This window comes from Anopheles stephensi, chromosome 2, assembly GCF_013141755.1.
Source record: "Anopheles stephensi strain Indian chromosome 2, UCI_ANSTEP_V1.0, whole genome shotgun sequence".
In the NCBI taxonomy this organism is placed as follows: domain Eukaryota; kingdom Metazoa; phylum Arthropoda; class Insecta; order Diptera; family Culicidae; genus Anopheles; species Anopheles stephensi.
Genome location: NC_050202.1, coordinates 40,928,804 through 40,951,036, shown reverse-complemented (window position 1 = coordinate 40,951,036; position 22,233 = coordinate 40,928,804). Strand labels below are relative to the sequence as shown.

The window sequence follows — 22,233 nt, the reverse complement described above, 5'->3', positions numbered from 1 at the left end:
AAAATTGCATGTAAAAATGTGAAAAAAAACATTGTTCTTATCGACCGCTCGAAGGCCTTGTTTTGTTCTTCAATGTTCTTGCAGTTATTTTAAGACATATTACAACGAAACTATGCTCTGGACCCAAAACGCTGCTTGCCTGGATGTTGCCAGACACCTCCCTTTCTGTGTACCGGGTATTCGGCTGCCCCAAACGAAACGATACTGAGGGCCAATGACACCCGCACATCCGTTGAAACTTTTATTTGACATGTCGTTCAGCTGGCTTTGGTGGGTTGTGAGGGAGGGGGCTGGGATATGGTTTGGGGCGCTTTTTTATCTACGCCACTCATAGTCGTCCTTCTTCGTCAGCTAGTAGTGAGTGTTTGCACGGTGCCGGTGACACAAATTACCCATCGCTGCGGCTGATAAGACGCCGAGATCGGGCAAAGAAGAAGCACGTGTTTTTTGGGGGCTCCGGTAGTCTCAACCTCACGGTGCTTTTTGTTGTGTTCATGGCAGATTTCTTGCATTGGGCCCAGCAGACCCAGTGGACATTACATAAGTGGCAATTGCTTTTATACCGCGAATGGCAGCAACAAACAATTGGGTGTTGTAAAAGTTGTCGAATGGGGGTGGTTTTGAGCCAAATCTCTCAAAGTCTAACCACTGTGGAAGATATTTGACGTTCCCTCCCAATATAGCTAGGTTATCTGAATAATGCACGATTCCTTTGTTTAAGCCCCCGTGACTCAACGGCCTCAGCACAACACTCCCTTATGCCATCCAAGAGTGAGATTCTTTGTTTTGACGAACATTTTCCAAGGGTTGAACCATTCTTCCGAGTGCGCGAGTGAGAAATGGGTCAGCTTAGTAGCGGACAAAGCGAAGCGGCGAGCTGCAATCCCGGAAGGTTTAATCTCCAACCTAGTAGGATGCACATTATTTGTACTGTGTGTTGTTTTTTTTTCTTTTTGTTACATCAACTTAAGGGTGATAATCTTGACCCGACCCCACCAACCGGGGGTGTCAAATCTCACCGATGTCTCTATCGGCTGTGGCCCACACCAAAAAAGGAACAGTCACATCCACGCACATGCAGGATGCGTCATAACGACATCCAACAGGCATTATTCAACTATCGACAAACTCGGCCCGGGCGGAGGTAGAGCAAGGGTCGCCACCAAAGGTTAATTGGAAGCAAGTGACACGAGAGGCAAGGCAAGGGGACCAGAGTTACCAGACCTTCCGCCGTTGGCCGATGATTACGAATACAAAGTACGCACGCGATCTCGCGATGACCGGGCGGCGGGAAAAGAAAGCAAAAACAAAAGACCGATGGCTTAAATTCCTCATTTAACATACGAGCATCACACCGGACGTCGCACATACGGAACGTTTGACTTTGCACACATACACAAGCGCGCTGTCCGGTGATGCTGACGTCAAAGCTCAATTGAATGGCAAGCTGCGTCGGTTGTCAGTTGGTCCATTTTTGAGTACCTTCTACCATTGACCCACCCCCGGGCGAGAGAGATGATCGAGCACTTCGAGTCAGGCGCGATCTTCTGCCCACCCAGCTACGTTCGCGTTCGGGACCAGTGACAGTTTTGATTGGCCGGCAGATCGTAGGTGGTTCAATCTGAGAGGTGCAAATGAAATGCATATTCGCATCTGCATCTCCAGAACCGATCAGGTTTGGCGATGAAAGAGCTCCCATCCCATGCCATCCCTTGGAACCGGATCGACCTTGGCACCTAGCGGAAAATGTCACGCGAGTTGTTTTCTCAGCCCGGGGATTCGATGTTACCGATAGGGGTAGCACAGTTAATGGCGCAGTAACCGGTACCGGTGTCAATCCACCAAAAACAACTTCATTTCCTGTCACCCGCTAGTCACCCGCGACCGTGTCGAGCTGTGTGCCCCCACGCCCGCATATCCATGACGCGTACGCGAACATGCACGGCACAGCTAGCGATTTCTTTGGAGCTGTGGGGTTAGACTGTCGTACGGTCCAAATCGAACGTTGGCTATTAATAGTTGAAATACGTGGCGTGGCGTGGCGTGCCGTGCCGTAGCTAGCGGCGGTTGGAGATCATCGCCATCATCGTAATCTTCTGCCCTTGCCCTTACTACGGTAGAATGGCGAGGAAATGTTTCAGTTTTGAGTAAAACAAAAAACAGAAACAAGCACAAGCGGCGAGTCGACAGACAGGAGGGTGTAAATTGTTATACATTCTTTAGTGAATTGCGATTGGATCGGACGCGCGTACGATGTAAACAGGGAATTGTAGTTATTGTTGGGGCGTACATTGATGACCGTATACACACCGCTTATGAATGAATGGTCAGTTTTTTTTGCTGTTGCTGTTATTAAATCGGATGTTGGATACAGCAGTTTACGCTAATGCCACTCCCCAATCGCAGATCCTCAAATTTTCTACTATATTGCACAGTGTATTCAACGCTAACATTTAAGATGTTGTTTGGAGCACTGAAATATGCGTATTCTATAACTTTTTATCGCTGTGTCAAAATCGGTCAAAGTGACCATTTCCCACAGCTAAAATAGTCTTATTTGATCTAGGGAGCTCTAAACCTCCCACAAGGAACTATTTTAAGTGAACGAAAGCAATACGGGAATTGAAAAGAATGATTAAAGTAGCACGAGACATTAAAGATACCATGGATCCATTTAACGAGAAAAAGCATTATTCTTAGATAAGCCTTTATTGATTCTATAATATTAAAGAAAATCAAAGAAACTCTACATTTAGTGGTAAGTAACGAAAACATACACATTAAATGGTTAGCAAACCTACAAGTGCGTTTAGAAGTTAATAGATTTCTGGTTTCTACTTTAATCATTCTGCCCTAATGATTGGATGAGTAATTTAGTAATATAGTGCGTCATTTATCTGAAGAACAAAAGTTTTCAGAACGAGCAAACTCGCAATATTTTTAAAAGCTTAATAGCGGACAATCCGAAGATCCTCAACAGCTGTTTAGTTCCGTGTAAAGCAGTGGCGACTTAAGCCCCTTGGAGCCCTTTTTTTTCTAGTGGCAGGGCCTGTCCGTATCGCTCTTTGGAGTCCTTAAGCAGAATGAAAGTTGGAGGCCCCCCATATCACATCGAATCTGTTGACTGGACCAGTCCCAGAGGCCGAATGGAGACATGATCTATCCCACTAAATGATCGAGCTGCTTATTATGATTATTAGATAAATCGGCCTCTGATTGAAAGCAATACATGCTGGAACAGAATTTAATTTTGAATCAAATAATGCTTGTTTAATGAATGAAAAGTTGAACATTTCAACTGGTCAGCTCAACTGGTCTAAAAAAGAATCCGATTTTCCGGTCCGAAAGAATGGTCGGGATAATGGATTGGCAGATAATGGGGTAGATAGCGACGCCAGTCTTCACACGGCAGGACCAGAGAACAAATTCCTTCTGGACCGCCAGAATTGGCTATCCTGCTACGGGTAAAATCAACTCACAGAAAGCCAGAAATGGCAGGCCGAGACCGAGAAATAAGTAATGCCATCAAAATGCAGTACGAAAATATTTTGTATTCATTGATGGAGGAGCAAATATTAAAAAAAAAAATCTGTCAAATGTATGTTCGCAAGAATTTTTTACAAATTATAAAGCATACTGAAGAAATAACTAACTATTAGGATCCAAAAATGGAGAAATGGTTAAGCATACTATTTCTTTTCATAGAAACCAGACACTTTGTTTTAATCCTAGGTTAAAAGGATTACAGCTAGTACAGTTCTTTTTAGATCAATTTTACTTGAAGAGGAAAGATAATCTTCGCAAACATCAGTTTCACCAAAACTGTTTCTATACCAGACACCAAATATTTCCATCGAGGTTGGAAAAGGCAAATGACGATCATCCAAAATCACGCCGCAATCCTTCCGCAATTCTCACCCCATCAAACTTCTCTTCATCAGCACAGTCGAGTGCATTTTGCTTCCGGTTTTCACGCCACATTCCCAAGATACTCACGGCAACGCCTTTCAGCCGATCAGTCGTTACGGCGGTCAGTCATATTTCACCAAAGTTCAAGTATAACCAACACACACACACACACACGCTGACCGATGAATCTATCTTTAACGATGTGCAAAAGAGGCCCTTCCCTTAAAGTGTGTTGGCAAGGGCGAGAAGCAATGGTGGCTAATAAACTACCTACTCGCTGCAACCGTACGGCCGTTCCACATAGTGCCGAAAATGAAATAGCGCGCACGGTGAGCTAGAAAAGCTGACAGCCAATGTTGACGACGATGATGATTATATGACGGTGTGAAATGCTGTGCCAAATACTGGGACGGTGAGCTAGCCATTGCGGTTAAGCGGTGCGCGGTGCGCGGTTATGCATTTCGCGCGTTTTAGTGGCCCACTCAAGCCACAGGCCACTCAGGCCACAGGTTGACCTTGTTAGCGAGAGAAGATGACATAGGGAAAGAAAATTTAACATGTTGAGTTGTTGAGAACTGTTGCCGGCTGTTGGGGGTTTACGCTTAAGATTATTTAGTATTTAATTTGTATTTATAAGTTTTCCAACAAAATTCTTGCCACCTTGATGCACGTAACGGGCATGCTCAACTCAGGAAGCAAGAACTACATTCTGTTTAAAGTATGCCCTTACCTATCCGTGTGTGTGTCTCAGTGTGGCTGCTGATGATCATCGATTTGACAACGTACGTACGATCGTGCTCGATCGGATGCGTTGCATACCAGGTAAGGTAAGTCGAATCGTAAATTGTCTTCAAGATGGATGACCTCCCCTTACCAAACCACAAAGAAACGTGGCACGCACGTGGAATGCATGTGTGGATGGAATTTTTAATATGCAGTTTAAGTTGTACGGCCACCGACCAGAACACGGCCGGCAGCTTTGGACGATATCATCACGCACGAGGATGGCCGCTCTATTTTCGCACTGTGATATAATTTGGAGGGGGGCAATGTTGTGCTCAAGGCAGAAACACATTAAAACAATTTAAACGTAGACCAAACCAAAAAAAAAAGGAGCAAACGTCTAATAAAAATGCGTCAGTACTGTTGCTTCTTCTGCTACCATGCCATGCAGTGCTGATGTATGATGGTTTATGATGGAGGGCGCACACGGAGAACGCAGTACAGGCCGTGTTAAACCGTTTTCATTTTTCTTCGGTAGTAAGGCAATTCAATTCTTCATTGTGCTTGGCTTGTTGTGTTCCCTTGGCAGGGGCAGACTATCTTAGCGGCACGAGTGTTTGCTTGGTTTTATTGCCTGCTGAACAGGGTAAATAATTTAAGGCGTAATAGTTTTGGGAGGTGCTGCACTGTAGGCTTTGTCGTTCACAATGGATATCCAATGAAAATAGATGGGTTGGTACGATCGACAAAAAGCCCTTCGTAGTATGGTGTTACATGTGGATGTCAATTATCAAGCTGAATGTTTTATCACAAGGCGAAGCATTCTATTAGAGTCTCCTCATAGTGGATACCTCAATAAAAGTCTATCAAAATTCCGGCTTACAATAATGACATATAGAACATCGACTTGTGGCTCGCCTATGTAGCAGAAGCTTGCCAAAGGAAGCCAAAATAGCTCATCACTCCCACGAGTCACTCTGGTAAAGGACCTTGGTGTGTGGCTCGATGACAAACTGTCTTTCTGGGCTGGTCTCATCACCCGGATGGCGTATGAGATCCGTGATCAGATCCGTGAGGTGTTTAAAGGCTGAGTCCGTTTTATTTTGGACTATTAAAGCTTAAACAAAATATTCTACTCAGAAATTAAGGCACCATGCACGAAATAGAAACTGTCTAGAGCATTTATAGTCGCAGCACTCAGCAACAGGCACGCAGCGAATTGAACTCGACAGACTCCAGCATGGTCATGGCATGAGAATAGCACCGGACGACCTTAAAGTCCGTATAGTCTTTTCAGGCTATTCTCATGGATAACGGAGGCTAGGTAAGACCATAAGAGATAGTGTTGATGCATTTCCAGGAAATTCCAGGACATCGGATTGGAGTGCTAATGGATTGGAAGAGTATGACCGGTTGGAAGTCAGTACTCTTGCACACATCTCAACATATGTAGTGTTGTCAGTTTTTTCTCTTATCTCATGATATGCGAAATTGTTGAAGACTTTACGTAAAAACGTCCTGTTAGTTCCAAAGCATACTCTGTTTGCAAATTTTTGGTGAATCCTTTATTTACGAAAAAATTAGTAAAATGATCTCCCGAATTGCATGTCTACAATTTGACTTTCCGTAGGTCAAGTAGAACCCTTCGTACATGCAAAGCAGAAATATGAAATAGACAAATAGAAATTATATCAAGTAGAAAAATAACAAAATCGTTCTAATGCCAACATTACTTAACGCGGGCCTCACGTTGGCTCAATCACGCCTGGTTCCTGTGCTTCACGCGTAATCCGTTCGGAGAACTCATCAACCGATCCCACGTAAGTGCCATGTTGCCAATTCCGTTCGGCTATGTTTAAATTAATTCATTAAACTGGCTTAACAGCCTCACAAAGCAAAACCTTCGACAGCGATCATTGAATTATGCAACGGCGCAACATTCGTGACATTCGCGGACTGTGTGTAGAACTTTCGGACGCAATAAGTCGGAATTATCTGTACAAATCAGACACGTCACGTCGAATCTACGACGTTCGATTGTCGTAACAATAAATTACCCTTGGACGTCGCTGATAGGTGAAACAGGTCTAATTCCCGCCGTGATTGAACGAGCGCAATTGTGCAACTGGCAACAGGAAGACGGCGGCGCGCCCATACGTATGATTCCGGTAAGTGTTACAAAAATAAAACTATCTACCCAGCCCAGAATCCAAAAGAATTGATTGGCCCCTGGTAGGGGGGCTTGATTTGGGGGGTGGGTAGAAATTGGTGCAAGTTGGAATTGAAAAACAAACGGTCTGAGGTCACTTTCGATCATTGACGTACCGACGTGACGTACTCGTATCCCATCAACCCCCCCAGATGAGCATCACTTTCATCACCACAAACCAAACTCTACCGAACGTACCCTCAGTATGGACCTCCATCGCACCACTAGCCAATTAAGGCACAATGGGAACAAAAATTGAAGTCCGTCCACTCTTTCTCTCGCTCTAATCAGTGCCACTTAAGAATCGGATGCCATCCGAGCTCACCTCACACTGGGTTGACTTCAGATTGGGAATGAAAAGCCTCACTAAAGCAGCCTTCACTGTCGTAGCTAACCTAACAAAAGTCTACCCAAGCCCCAAGTGTCCATCTGTACGTACACGTGGTAGGAACGGAAGATGTAAATGATTGGATTGCAATTTAAATTTGCAACAGCGCGTTTGCATCGAGCCACAGGGTATGATGAACTCGTCGGACGTTGGACCAGTGGAATGCACCCATGGGTTTGAATTTTTGTTTCCAACTCAATTTCACGTGACCCTTAGCGGTAGAGACGTAGTTGACGGTGGGCGGCTCTACGTTTGCACCCCTTCGAATGAAGACGGTAAGTTGCGTTGCGTTGTGGCGCTTTTTGTTTGGAGCTAAATTTATACCGGATATGAAGAGATTTGATTGACACTGGCTAAAAATAGAGTTAATTGCTTGCTCAATGCATGTTTAAGTTACTTTTTTTTTTGTTCGCTAAAGTATCTTGAAAGGCTTGAGCATTGTCTGGTAGGAAGCGAGCACTGACCATAAATGGAGTTAACTCGTAAATCAATCAATGAACATTGTGGAACTGAAAAAAAAACACACGAAACACTAACCAAAAGTAGCAAACGCACAAAAACCCTACACATTACTTGGAGGCAACGCGTCACAACACATCGCCAACATGACCCTGACCAACAATGGCCAATCACGGCATGTAAAGCATGTCAGCTGTACACTGTGTGGTGCATGTGTTTTCCACCACTTTCCGTAGATTTGGTGGGCTTGTTTTGATGTGCTGTGGACTGAAGTTTCTTTCGCCAGTTCTCATCCAATTCCAATTCCCGATATCCACGGGAACATTCGGTGCACAGTAGAGATGATGTCACGAGACGCAGCAATAAAACGATCATCTTTCGAAACTGAAAGGGCTCTATTGATTTGTTGCTTTTCGGTACGGGTTGGCCGAGACCGATAGGATGGTATCCAATTCTCGTTACCATGTGCCACCATGCCACCATGTTGCCTGGCTGGGTGTAGTAAAATGGGGCCTTCCACGTTTGTTGCATGCATACGTGCTAGAGCACTTCCCGCGTCATGGCGTCTACCGTCTGAAGTGGGGCGTTTGTTTCGTATTTTTAACATGTCTCCCCGGCTGCTCCCGCCCTTGCTCTTGTCTCACCCTTCGTCCCGATAGTTTTCCCCTAACGGGTCGGAGAGATTTCCCGCCTCTTGCTGAAGAGGGGACGACCCTTGAGGTGCATCGTAACATCCGAATGCATATGCATAATAAAACCACGAACACACACACACACGATGGTGCGTTAAATGAAACAGCGGTTAGATGTTGGCTTGTAGTATGCCCATGAACTCCCTCCGATCCGACGCATGGTACGTAGGATCGTGTTTGTCAAAAGTGGGAACCATCCAAGGGTACCACTTTAAGCCGACGAACCATTAAACTATTCGTCATACGACCTTCTAACCATAGCTGGGCCCATTCTGTGAAGAAGATAACAGAAAAAAACGATATCTGCACTTTACAGTAAACGTGAAGTAATCAGTCTTTCCATCAACGTTCGACTGTCAAGGTTGTAGAGGTAATTCGGTTCGTTGGCGTATGCCGTGGTAAGGTCTTAGAACACCGTTAGAATCAGTACAAGCCCCTGTGCAGTATTTAAAATTTAAATCCCTTTTGCTGATGATAAAGATCAGCGCCAGTTCTCACATTCAGAAACCTGGAACAACAACCCTCGCCAGATCAACCTCGGGGCTCCATATTTCGCTGGCCACGTGTGGGACTGACACGGCATGCATGACGCATGACGAGGTTTGTTGTTTTGTTTTCTCGGCCAGTGACGCCGATTGTAGCAAACAGTTGTTAACGTCTTCGTGTTCGAAAAATGAGGGGAAAAATTATATAAAAATAAACGAAAAACACTAGCGAATGGTAGATCAAGAGGATGGTACTTTTAAGGTGAGTAGAGTGAGTGAATGAAATTTGTTATAAAAATGTCATCTACCAATAAGTAAATCGGAAAAAAAACTCGAGGACCTCGTCTGGTGAAGGATTTTCTTAATCGCGTTTTGGGCTAGAGAAGATAGTTTCGAAATGCTTCAATGACAAAATTAGCATGATCGCGAGTTGACTACCTTCCTCGTCTATTCCGACTTACCGATTCCAAACTACAATGACGGTACAAATGCGCGCTAGCTATATTTTGTAGAGCTCATTTCCAAATATCAGTTATCTTGTGCATCACATCACATAGGACCACCACTGTCCACCAAGAACAGCATCTCCCACGGAAAGCCCATTAATCTGTCAGCAGCAGCAAACAGTGCTCGCCGAACGGCGTACGCGTTCCGCTTTGTGTCTCTCGCGCTCAGAACAGATCGTTCCCGGTGGCCGCTCTCGCGCTTTTTGGCCTCCCACTATTTATCACGATATCTCTTTCCTGCCTTCAGCTGTCGGCTGTGTCTATCGCTTCGTTTCCGACCGCCGTGGATGATGATGCTGCCGTACGCATCTGAATAACGGCCGCGGCGGCCACGATTCCATTCGCGGGTCGTGCTCGCTCTCAGTGTAGAGCAAACCGTTCCCCAGACTTGACGTACACAGGTGATCAGCGCATCGCGTCTGACTGTTGGTTACAGTGTTACTGCATACATCCAGGTCCAGGTGCTTCCAGTGGCAAAGATACATCCCACCACTCCTCTCCACCCAGTGACCGTTGGTTAGCAGAAGAATACTGTGCGTGATTTGTGGTTGAATTCTTGTGTGAAAGTTAAAACACCCAAAACCCCAACAGACGTACGATCCTCTCGCTTGCAGTGCCGTGTTCCACTAGAGTTGGGAAGACAAGACCAAACCTGTGCTGTGTGCGTGTTTGTGCGCGTGTGGCTTGCAGACAGAGCAGATACGATTGTAATACGCTACGAAAAGTGATCCAGACAACTCGCGATCCGCTGGAACCGGTTCCTCAAGCACACCAACAACAGCAGCCGAACTAGGAAAAACGATGCACATTCATCCGAGTTCACCAAACTCCTCCCAATCGGAGGATGATGCGGCCACGAAAATCCAGGCCGGATTCCGAGGCTATCGCGTCCGCAAGCAGATGCGCGGACAGGGCACCAATGCGGCCGGTGCGCCGGGCGGAGTAGGAGCTGGAGCCGTATCCGGTGCAGCATCCACTGGCACAGTGGAGGACAAATCGGCCACCAAAATACAGGCAAACGTACGCGGCTTTCTGGTGCGCAAGAAGCAAAAGATGGCCACGGAGGCAGCGACCAAGATTCAGGCCAGCTTCCGTGGGTTCAAGACGAGAAAGGAGCTGAAATCGATCAAGAAGGACAAATAGAGAGTTCGAGGACTGTTTGGTGTGATCGAGGGCGGTTGGCGAACGATGCAATCGATCGGAGAACGAGAAGAAAATGCGTTGCGCGTGCGTGTGTCGATCGCTCGACTGCTTTTTTTTTCTTAAGGAACTGTTCAAATGGGTAGTGTAAAGAGTGTTTGTAAAGAAAGGAAAGTTTTGAGGATTTTTGTTTTGTTTTGATGGGAAAACCAAGACAAGATAGGAATGTAGCCGTGCCAAAGGATCGCCCGACCAGACTCACCATCTGTTTTTGTACCTCGGATCGGAAAAGTACGCAACGAATGGGATGAGTTTGGGGTTTTACAATTTTCCAACGTTCTGTGTTCTCTGTGTATGAGTACGAACATCGTCGGCAACGTGAGTTCCTGCTGCGTGATCTATGTCCGTTCGTTCTGGTGGTTGGTTTTTCCCCCGACACGACGCGTGGAGAGTGGATAAAATTTGGTTGAGAATATTTTTATGTCCGGTGAGCACATTCGGGGCTTAATGTCTTGTCTGTTTGGCGTGGATGGCTGGCTAATGGTGTCCGAGAGCGCGTGTTTGCAGTACCGATGTTTACGGTGGTGTTGCGTTTCTATATCCGTAACGCATTCCACAGTCTGCATTGATCGACGAATCGATCATTTCAGCCCGTATGTTTAACAACCCGTGGTGGTGACGGAACGGTTGTTCGGGTTTTGTTTGTGTACATTTTCATTTTCGAAAAAGATGAACCGAATATCGCTGACTGACTGGCAATGATCACACCGAACTGCGTGTTACCTGGTGAAGTACAAAAATCGGTAATGCACGCACGCAATGTCCATCCCATGGATGATCATCGCCGATCACTTTTCCCCTGGCACCTGGCAAAGGGGAGAAATGGGAAATGTTTTATCTTGGTTTATCTACTACCATTGGCTTGCCCATCGCACGCACACGCTAACCTTTTTCTGTTAAAGGGTGTAAATTCAACAATATCATAAATCATCGTTCTAGTTGATCGCGCGATGAAGCGCGCTGAGTTGATGAATTATAGAGTTAGAGGCAAAGTTGAACATCAATACTAGGTTCCTACATTTTCCAGTGTGCGTTGAAAACCCGATCACATTTAGTCTAGCACGGACGAAACCCGAGATAGCAGCACGATCAAGAGAACACACAGCAGGAAGAAAAATCGACTGAATACGAATGCTACTTGAAAATGGATATATCTAACTAGATCACTGCTCTTTTCCACGAACCAGAGAAGGAAAAAAATCCCCTTCCCCACAGCCGTCTTGAATGCTTTCCCCGTACGCGCCATTTCCCGCAAGGAACGTCAGAGCTGAGTGTAAAAGTGAAAGCAATTAGCTCGCTGCCAGTGTGGTGCTTACGCACATGCAAACGCACGCCCAAATACGTACGGTTTGACGTGAACCAGATCAACTAACCAGACGCACTGGCCGAAAACTGTGGTGCTACTTGTGAGCGGGCTGTGGTTTGGGATTGCAAGGGACGACTAGTGGGGTATGTCTTCCAACCCGGCTGGAAGTGTTGACGGTGTTCCCCGTACAAGAGTCAGAGAGCAGGTGCACTGCAGAGTAAAAGTATTTGTCTAATTGTGCGTTACTTCTCTTTTTAAACTAGTGATATAGCAGTTCGTTTTTATGTGACAATGTAGAAGTGAGAATATATGAGAATGGGCCAACCGTGGATGGAACTGTACTTTGTAGCATTGCATGTACGCGAGGATGTGAAATTTGTTAATAAATAATAGATTATATTGAATTTTAAACATTGCGGGTTTATGTAGGAAACAAATCAACCGACCAGTAGTGGAACCATATCACATGCACAACCGTACATTCCGTTAATTGTTCAATGCATTAAAGATTCTAATTGATTTATACAAGAATGCAAACTTGTTTGTGTTAGGCAACAACTGTGAGGCATTCTGGCGTAATCGATCGTTTAATTCAAAGTTTATCTCATCTGGATAGACGATTCGCTTTAGCTGGTCGGGTCTGAAATATGATGAGTCATTAAATGGCATAAATAATCTGGTATATTCATAAGTTCAAATGAGAAAATTCCCGCCAATAGTGTTGATATTAAAATACAGTTGCGTGTTATTTCCTTATTAAACCTTTCAAAGTACCAAGTGCGTACTATGCAGAGATAAATGAAGTTTTGTTTGAATAATTTAAAAAGCTCTCAAGTTTTTGGGACCATTTTTTTAGTTTAAATTAGAACCTTTACAATTTAGTTAGCTTCTTTTCGGACATGATTTAGACCAAGTAATCAGTTCCCCAATTTAATTCAATTAATGCCATACTAAATAGTGATTTTCAGCAATGCCGATCCAAACATGATATGACCGGTGGTGGGAATGACACTGACCTTGAATCTAGGAACATTTTGGAACTGACTGAATCTAGGAACAACATACCTTCTTATATCGCTAGGCCCGTACATCGATGAGACCTCTTTGACGACACAACAAAGAAGAGATCCTTTCGATGGGACAACTACGAGTCTCAATGTCTCCCGATAGATGCAGCTTGGGCGACCTCTAAGATCCCTCGAACAATGAGTTTTCTCTCAAGATTGATTATCACCGACGACGACAATGGTAAGATTTCCTATTGACTGAAGAGGCTTGGCTTGGGCTGGCTTCTTGGAGCTCTTGTAAACTAACAGGCGTTCTGAAAGATAAATCATGGTGGAAGATAGGCTACCTTGGACGACAAGACAAGGGCTGGCGAACGATTAGGCCCATTGGACGGCGATGCCTCCCAAACAACGAGGCACTCCGTCATCTGTTAAACAGGCCATTGACTTGGAGGGAATGTAGATCTGAAGTAGATCTTTGTCGTTTGATGAAGCATCCCAAAAATCAGAACTTTTAACTTAACCAATTTCTGCAACTATAACAAAATTTTATGCAGTAAAGTGATATATGTTAAAACACATACTACATTATCGTTTAAATCTTTAAAATGTATACCAAGCTGTCCACTTTTTGTAAAATACTTTGAAACTATGGATATCTTTTGATGTACCACGTATACAAGAAATGTTATCATTGCACTTGGAACAAGGATGTCGTTGGTTGAGATCCTGTTGTATTAAAGCCCTGTATCATTGATCAGATATTTGATTGATCATTGATCATTGATATACACCTTGCCACCGGTTAGTCCAACGCTTACTACGAAGATGTGATTGCATCATCGGACGAAAGCTTTAAAGAATGCCATTTATGTCCAAATAAATACAGACCAGTACAGTACCAGATCCGCGTTCAAAGTAAATAGAATTTCAACCCACCCATATCCTTCCCGATTTAAAAATGGTACCGTACTCAAATATATCTTTCAACGCCAAACCGGACTGTGTGTGTTCCTCTTGGATAACCCGTATTCCTGAAATAGGAAAAATTGAATCCATCCAAAACACTCTTCTCACTTTGGTACCCCCGAATGACGTGTTCGCGTGTGTTTTTCTTTCATTTTTAAGAAGCTGATGGAATGGTTTTCATTGCTCAAACCGATCAACGGCCAATTGTACGCTGTACGGTGAATCTGCAGGATGTGTTACTCGTGCTGCGATCAATACCGATCGACGTTAAAGGTGAAAAGATCGATTTTGGTTGAATTATAGAGGAAAAATGATATGTCTATATACGAATAATTTGATCGATCGAGTTTAATGAAATTCTTATCTTTTTCAGGATGATCACGATCGCGGAATCAAGGTGCAAGAGTTTTATAATTAGCAAGCTAAGCCATGACGCAAACTCTCTCTCTCTCTCTCTCTCTCTCTCTCTCTCTCTCTCTCTATCTATCTTTCTCTTTCTCTTTCTCTAGAGTGCAGTAAATGATTTTTTTCTGATTTTTATAAGAAACAATTATGCAAAGTGATGAAATTTTGCGAAATCGGAACAGATTCTTGCCCTTAGCAGAAGAGTTCAATTCCGACGGTTTTATGCAGCCAAATATGAGTATCATTTACTTCTATTTACCTGCAGCTAGATAATTAGATTTGATAACGGTTTGGCAGAGCAAAGGTCCAGAGATTATAATACTATTTAGTAGATACAGCTAGCTAAAGAAATTATATCAAAAATGATAAAAAGTTTAGTTAGTCTTAATTTGAGCTGGATTGTTATATAAATCTCATCGAAATCGTTTATAAAGGTACGGCTAAGTAAAGGTAAAAGAAAGTCAAATTTAGCCAAAGTTTTGTTCAACGTAAAGCTTTATAATCAGAGTGCACACATATTATAGCTAACAAAGAGAAAGATAGATCATAGACACACTGGATGTAACATTATTTCTCTACAATAAACTGCTTATCGTTTAAGGTACGTCAATCAGTTCAACAGCTCGTACATGGTTTATTATCATTCTTTAAGTTTGTAATGTTAATTCAAAGGAAAAGGCAATACATTTTTAATATTAATAACGTAAAAATAGCTCTCTGTAAACGTGAAGGAAAGAAACATACAGTCATCCTCATCGTTTGCCTTCATTCTCAACCGAAAAGAGAGTTTCAAGCACTGATGATGCAAATAACATGCACAAATCAACAGTCCAAAACCAACAGACGACTAGCGAGCAAGACAGAGTTTGACCAGCATCGATTACAAAACCGTGCGTCCGACCGAGAGTACCCGGGAAGAAGCTACTTGAAGATTACCAGCGGGTTGAATATTACGTTTAGCAGATACTTTACACCGCGCAGCAGATCTCGCATCCGTCCATTCACCTTCAGGCCCTCGTTGAGATGGACGGGCGACAGGTTCGGATTTCGGCACTGCCTGCAGCCGATGGAATGCAACTCAATCAACGGATTTTTGCGCCCCAGCCGCATGCTGTGCACTCCGAAGCTACTGGTAGCCGGTCCGCCCATAAGGTTTAGGTTAAAACCAGTACTTACTGTATCCCAGGGTCCTGTTTGATCGTTGGTGCCGGCAGGATCGTGACCAGCTGGGGCTGAATCGCGCAGCACACCCACGAACCAAATACGATCGGAATAGTTGAGGCTTTGGGTAAAGTTACCGAAGGCGTGTTGGGCTCTCAGTATGACTTCGACCGGTTTCGTTAAGAGACCGTTCGACATTCGTACCTTTAGCTCATATTCGTAGCTGTAAGCGATAGAAACCCCATTAGCTAAATGGCACCACTCGGTGAAAACCTCCGATAAACGATTCTGTACTCACGTATTCCATTTGTTGAGATGACACGTGCGCTGCCGTTGCATGAAATGTTTTAAACTCTCGCATTCACCCTCAACCGATCCGTTCAGGTTGCCACAGTCGGGCTCGATGGGTTCACCGTAGAAGCAGTTGATCCGATCAACCAGAAACTTTGGCAAATATCCTTCGATCAGCTGTGCACGCAGGTTTCGTCGACTGGAGATGGCCATATCAACCACCACTCCTTCCCAGCGGACAAACGTGCCGTCCAGGTTTGTGCAGCGTAGTTGCGTTTTCACCTTATTTTCCGTATCCCACGCGGGCTGGTGACAAAACTTGTAGTACATATCCCAGCTGAGACTGGCTGGTAGTGAACCACTGCCACCGGTTTGTTCGCCGGGGTGATCTCCGAGCGATTCGGACGCAGGCGACTCAAACAGCCGATTTTCATTCACACTAATCGTTTCGAAGTTGGACATCATGTGGGGCAGCGTAAGGAAAACGGTTCCAATAACACAGATCGCAATCTGGAGGAAGGTGACGTATCGTTCCGTTCGCCGGGAGCTGGCCATGTACCCAGAGATGGCAACGGCCGTCACAGCAGCAGCAATCGAGGACCACAGTCTCACCGTGTAGTCCGTCAGCGAGAGCCATTCGATAACGGCAAACACGGGAATGAGCAGCGTCACGATGCCGAACAGCGGCAGGAACAGAAGCAATCCGGATAGTCCGAGTGCGCCCCGTACCAAGCCGAACATTGTAGCCGATTGTGAGCTAATGATGCAGATCTGTAACCAGGCGAGTGTCACGCAGTGGGGAATGAGATACTGGTAGATGCCTCGCCAGTCGTTGCGCCGGGCTATGTACATCAAGAAGCCCGGAATCATGAGGTAAAGCATTGCGCGACAGTTTAAGCAAAACTCAATCCCGTTGCCGATTACGAACGTGGAGAAGCCCGGAACTTTTAGATCCAAAAAACGCCAACCAGTCGTCACGACGTCATCCATTTCGTAAGGGTATTTGGCCAACACGTTCAACCCGAACGAGAACAGTATCAGATAGTCCGGGAAGGAATCGCCCGAGGTGTAAATAAACGCGAACATCGTCAGAAAGGTCAGTGTGAAGGCGAGCACGGTTATCTCGGAGAACGGTAGCCACTGGTCGTTTATGTTCGGCTGCAGCACCATGTTGATGAAGAAAGCCGTGAAGAAATAAAAGTAGGGCCTCAGGTTGTTGCGTAGGTACTGATTTTCCGAATCGTTCGTGTTCAGATGCTCGTCGCCGTACCGTAGAAACAGTCCGGACCACATCCGGAAGTCGATGAAATCGTGCTTCGATTTCAGCATCCGAAAACTGCACAGTACCATCACGGCGAGGCTCAGGTAGTATCCACCGACGGGCAGGAACGAAACGAGATTGTCGCTCGCAAAGTACCAGTAGGTGACGAGGATAAGGCACAGCTGCATCCAGCTGCTAGCGCTAGTACCGGGAAACGTGGACAGCAGCGAAACGAACCGATGGTACAGCAGCTGGAAAAACATGAACGGGTTGAAGAACGGCCGATGGAAACACGGCACGTGATTCAAGCTGTGTGGATCCGGCACCGATAGCATCAGCGCATCGCTCACATCCGGGAGATGTCCGTTCGAGTAATTGACAGCGGCTGCTAGGAGATGTGCTTCCGAAATGTGGTTCACGGTAGGGGTCCGATGTAACCGATGGCCGCCACCATTCGAGCTAAGGATGGGTGAACCGTTGCCGTGAACCCTGCCCCCGTCCGCTGGACAACCATCCAAGCTATGCTCCATGCTTCCCTCCGCCTCGGCACCGTCCGCAGGAGTTCGGCTGCGCTTTTTGTCCATTTTATAAATCTCCCTCATGCGCTTCTCGAGCTGAGCTGCCGTGACGTATTCTTCCCCGTTCGAGAGGCTTGCAAACAGTTCCTGTGCAGCTCGTCGTGCTGACCGTTCGCCCGGACTCATCGCCAAGATGGTGCGTACGTCCTCTTCGTTCGCTTCCGTTATCCCGCGCCCATTTTCGTAACACTCGCGTAACAGCTCGATCGATGCTTCGTGTCCTTGTTGGGCGGCGCGCAGCAACCAGTGTACGCCTTGGGCATGATTGTGTGCTGGGTCCGTTTCGGAATTTTCTTCCAGCAACTGTTTCGCCAGTGTGAATTGCACTTCAGAACAACCGTCTTCTGCGAAGTGGTACTTTAGATTTCGCAGTGACTTTTTATCTGCAATATAGCGACCAGGTGCAAACAAGTTTTGGGGTGACATCTCAAGGCCGAACACAAACGCCGGACGATGGGGTGAGATCATCAAGGTTCGGCTCCGTACAATCTTACTTACCTTCGAGGTTCCATTTCTTGCGTGACGATGATGGACCACCACCGTTGCTTTCAATGGGAGGCCGATTTGCCCAGCTGGCCATTGTTTTTTCTTCTCTACACTGCCAGAAGCGAAAGGAACCGGAAATTTACACCCGTAACAACTGGGCAGGGATAGAGAGCAAAGGTGGTAACGTTGGTTATGGAAACTGTTTTGTATTGAACCAACTGCAGCGCTTGCTTCGCAGCCTACTAGATGCGTTTTACTCACAAACCTCAAAAATGTTATTTATATTCCACCGTTGTATTGTTGTTTTTAGCTTCTATTATGATGTGAGCTTGTGTGCGTATGCGATCAATTTGACTGTTTGTCAGATTTGTTGTCGTTTTTTTATTCGCTCCATGATTTGTGGTCAAAATATGTTTTCCCGGCCTATGCTGCCCATAGTTCGGTCAAGACAGGCTACAGCAAGGTGTATGTATTTAGAAGGTGGATTTTTATCGATTTGACAGGGCGACATTTTAGTCGAGTTATGTCAGAGTTTGTTTACAAAAACATATGGTATGGGCAACAAACATGAACAAACAGCCTCGATTCTCAATCCCTTGAGCAATTTCGCTAATTTATGGGTCATCTTCGCATATCAAATGTTGTTCCACAGAAGATTGACGATATTTGGTTGCATTTTTCGTCAAAAAATCTCAAGCGATACCACCACCGGCGCCTCCTCCGACGCTGCCATCACTCTTCTCAATACCCTTCCCCTTGATCACCTCGGAACTGTTATGTCAGGTCGAGAAATGTCAATTTGCTCTAAACAACTCGGTAAAAAGGTAAAATAGAGTCCCAAACAAAGATTTGACAGTTCGAAAATGGTCAGGTCTATTGCACACGCGAATCGTGTTTTGTCAATCGGAGGGGGGATGTTTGTTTCCATTTTGCATTTGGATTGTTATTGTGCAGGGAAGTGATCGTCTATTTTCCTCGACCTTTTTTAAGATTTGTCACTAATTATGCGCCTATATTGGTTGCTGTTTTAAATTGTTTCAGGTTTATTCTACGATACGTTAATGATACGTCGCATAAATTTAGTAAAAACGTGTTTGGGCTGCGCGTGGACACTTTGCTGCTTTGCTGCGGGCCGGTTTAACTTCCGGTCGGATGTTTGTTACCGGAGGATGCAGAGGTGGCTGTTTATAGCAACAGTGGCCGCACCGTAACCAGCGCTAGCATCTATGACGATGCGCCTTAACAGTCGGCAATTCTATCAGTATGCGTTTCATACTGGTGTACTGGTGGTACAATGTGCAACCGAATTCTTTCCATCGCCGGAAGCAGCAGCATCCCGTTGGATGTTTGTCCCCGGATTGATAAATGATAAATGAAAATGAGATAAATGTGATTAATCAGTAATAAAAGATGTGATCGTACACCTAACGCGGTCGTGTTTTAAACATCTTTTAATGTGAGACATCCGAAACCGTTTTGGTAATTAGGCTCTAGTGGATCCGGGTGTGTTGTATTCTTTAACTTTTTAACGGATGTAACGTTATGCAATCACCGGAAAGGATCGGCGGAAGGCTATCATACAGAAAATTACGTACGATATTCATATATCTGTCCTGCTTTACAAGCCGTCTACCATGCTGATCGATTTCCTTGCAAGCTGGGCAGGTCATTCTATTTTAACATTACAGGATCGCAGTCTAACACATGGCGGTAGGTACCGGCTGCGTTAGGGTAAAAGGTTCGCGCCTTCGTCTCTGATTCTACTGGAATTTCGAACCGTTGAGCAGTTCGTACGTTAATTAAACGGACTGGCTAGCTTACTGTCTCAACAACTAGCGCCTAACAGTGGACCTTGTGCTTGCTGAACAGTAGCTCATAGTTGAATAAGACGGACAGCCTGTCTTTATACATCAGACTCGTAATCATTTCTTTCCATCCATCTGAAGAAAAAGTAAAATTTTTATCAAAAATTGAATATAGAAGTCGTTTCTGAACATTCAAAAATATTTTTTCATGCTCACCTTCCTGATCTAGTAACCAACTTCCGTACCTAGGCACCACCTCTTGGAATAAAGACAAACGATGCCACTTCATACGTTTATCAGATTTTTTCAATATCCACCAATGCAGTGTAGTCATGAAAACTGTTGAGACTCTATAATGAAATGAAATGATAAAATAAGGTTTTATTCGAACACAAAAGTGTTAGCAAACTGAAATGAAACTTTGGATTGGTCTATTGAATTGAACTTTGGTTTTTCTAGTCCTCGATTTAAATTGAAAGTCTATCTATTTACCACGGTTTATGGTAATGGTTGCTTGTTTAAAAAAGAAGCAAACAATTGAACTTCTTATTCAACTATTGAACGTGTAACATTAAATAGAAGCGCATAAATGATCCCTGCTGTATTTCTTTTATTTTTCGAACCTCACTAGCATTTATTCCCAATCTGCTCGTTTAAGGATCTTGCTACACGTGCCGGCTTCTATAAAATTCCGGCAGTATGTTAAATCATTCAATGCTTTTTTTTGGTTTATTGCACAAAAAACTACTCGAGTGCTCAATACATTAACATTATTCCAATGCGTGGATGTAATACATATATATGCCAACTGTTGTTCATAGTGTCAAGAACAGCACCTGTTTTGTAAAATAAATTGTAAGATATTTAAATAACAAAACTTGTTATTTTAATTCATGTAGAACGGCCTGGCCGTATTGCTACAAAACGTTAATCATATCTAGTAAAAATAAAATTAGCAATACTTCACTGGCAACTCATGGTTTCATAATATAGCAGAGGTTAATTATGTCAAACCCGATGTTTGTTTAATTTTCATTTTACAGATACAATTTCTTTATTAATTAATTAATCCTGATTTGGATACCGAATCACAATACAGGGCTCATGCTGTTCCTAAGTTACATCAACGCTCTCACCATCATCCCATCCCACCAATGGGATGTACAGCCGAAAGTGACGCCAGTTGTGTCCGACCAAATACCAAGTTATAAATTTTTACTAAAGCATGAAACATCGGCCTGAATAACTAAATCATTTACATTTTATGAAACATTTCGTGTCACAAATGTTTAAAGCAAAAGAAAAACTATTCCAAGTAATTTTTGTTCCATTTTTGCGAAACCAAATCAACACATATATACGCTCCAAAAAGTGGAATGCGAATGGTCTGATGTTTCTAACATATGAAATGTCCTGAAAAAATTTTATCCAAAGCCTTCTCAGTCGTGTTTATTCGTCCCGTATCATTCAGCCACGTGTTTACTGAGAATTTTCTGAAAGTATTTTCATACTAAATGTTAATGGCTAATCCAACCTTTTCTTCTTGCGGCAAAAGGCGCTTCCGGGTGATGTGAAAGATATTCATTAACAAATTCTACTTTTTCAAACATTTACTGCTAGGTGTGTTGTAGCTCTGTTATTCTTAATTCTTGGGTATAGCTTGGTTGCAATTCATTATGGCTATGAGACGAATTTTTTAAATGAGTCTCTATAAAATGTAAATCTTTTTAAAGAAACAATAAATTTAATTCAAAATCAATACTCTCGCATTGTTTATTGCTACAATTTGCCAAAACCATTGTACCGATTTGAATTTAAATTTTCCTGCGTATATGGTAGGTATGAGAATAAGATTTATAGTAGTTTTTATGCTGATAGGTGATCTATAAGTCGGATCATACTGTGCTACCTTATGCTCCGCTATTGAAGACTATATTACAATCAAATGAAAAAAATAAATAAATAAAACACACACGTAAGGTTATTTGAAATATTTATTTTACTAACAATTTAAGTTGAATCGATACAATTTTGAAAAATTAAAATGCATTTTTTTCATTTGGTAATCATGTACTTCAGGACATCAAGGAGACAAAAATTTCGTGAATGCAGCAGAAAAGTTGATATTCATCAAGCATATCTGTGTGCACCAGTTTTGAATTTGTCTCATTTTTTTTTTTTTTGAGAAACGCTTTCAACCATCTTCATAAGCTATTATTTATTTTTTTATGCATGAGAAGCTTTTATTTATTTGTCTGTGTACAAATATAAGTTATACACGCTTGAGATGAGAAAGACAATGGGGTGGTTAAATTACCATGCAAATACACAATTATGTGTTAGGTTATTATTTCGGTTGTAGTATCCATCTCCAAACATGTAAATATTATTTA

At 43.8% G+C, this 22,233-nt stretch overlaps 2 protein-coding genes across 4 annotated transcripts; one reads left to right on the top strand and one right to left on the bottom strand.

Annotated features, from left to right (window-relative positions):
- Window positions 1-9,698: 9,698 nt before the first annotated feature.
- Window positions 9,699-12,288, top strand: LOC118503378 (IQ domain-containing protein N). Its single transcript, XM_036036578.1, has one exon. It carries the CDS (start codon window positions 10,173-10,175, stop codon window positions 10,512-10,514), a length of 342 nt encoding a protein of 113 aa, XP_035892471.1. The 5' UTR covers window positions 9,699-10,172; the 3' UTR covers window positions 10,515-12,288.
- Window positions 12,289-14,416: 2,128 nt separating this feature from the next.
- Window positions 14,417-18,437, bottom strand: LOC118503372 (wolframin). Of its 3 annotated transcripts, none has more exons than XM_036036566.1 (4): window positions 18,301-18,437; window positions 18,048-18,189; window positions 15,718-17,932; window positions 14,417-15,642 (listed from the first exon to the last, which is right to left on the bottom strand). In XM_036036566.1, the coding sequence occupies exons 2-4, from the start codon at window positions 18,127-18,129 to the stop codon at window positions 15,180-15,182; spliced, it is 2,760 nt and encodes a 919-aa protein (XP_035892459.1). In that variant the 5' UTR covers window positions 18,130-18,189; window positions 18,301-18,437; the 3' UTR covers window positions 14,417-15,179. The 3 variants fall into 3 exon arrangements, with proteins under 3 accessions (XP_035892459.1, XP_035892462.1, XP_035892461.1); XM_036036569.1 differs by having other exon boundaries at window positions 14,861-15,642; window positions 18,297-18,409; XM_036036568.1 differs by lacking the exon at window positions 18,301-18,437 and having other exon boundaries at window positions 14,861-15,642; window positions 18,048-18,289.
- Window positions 18,438-22,233: the final 3,796 nt, after the last annotated feature.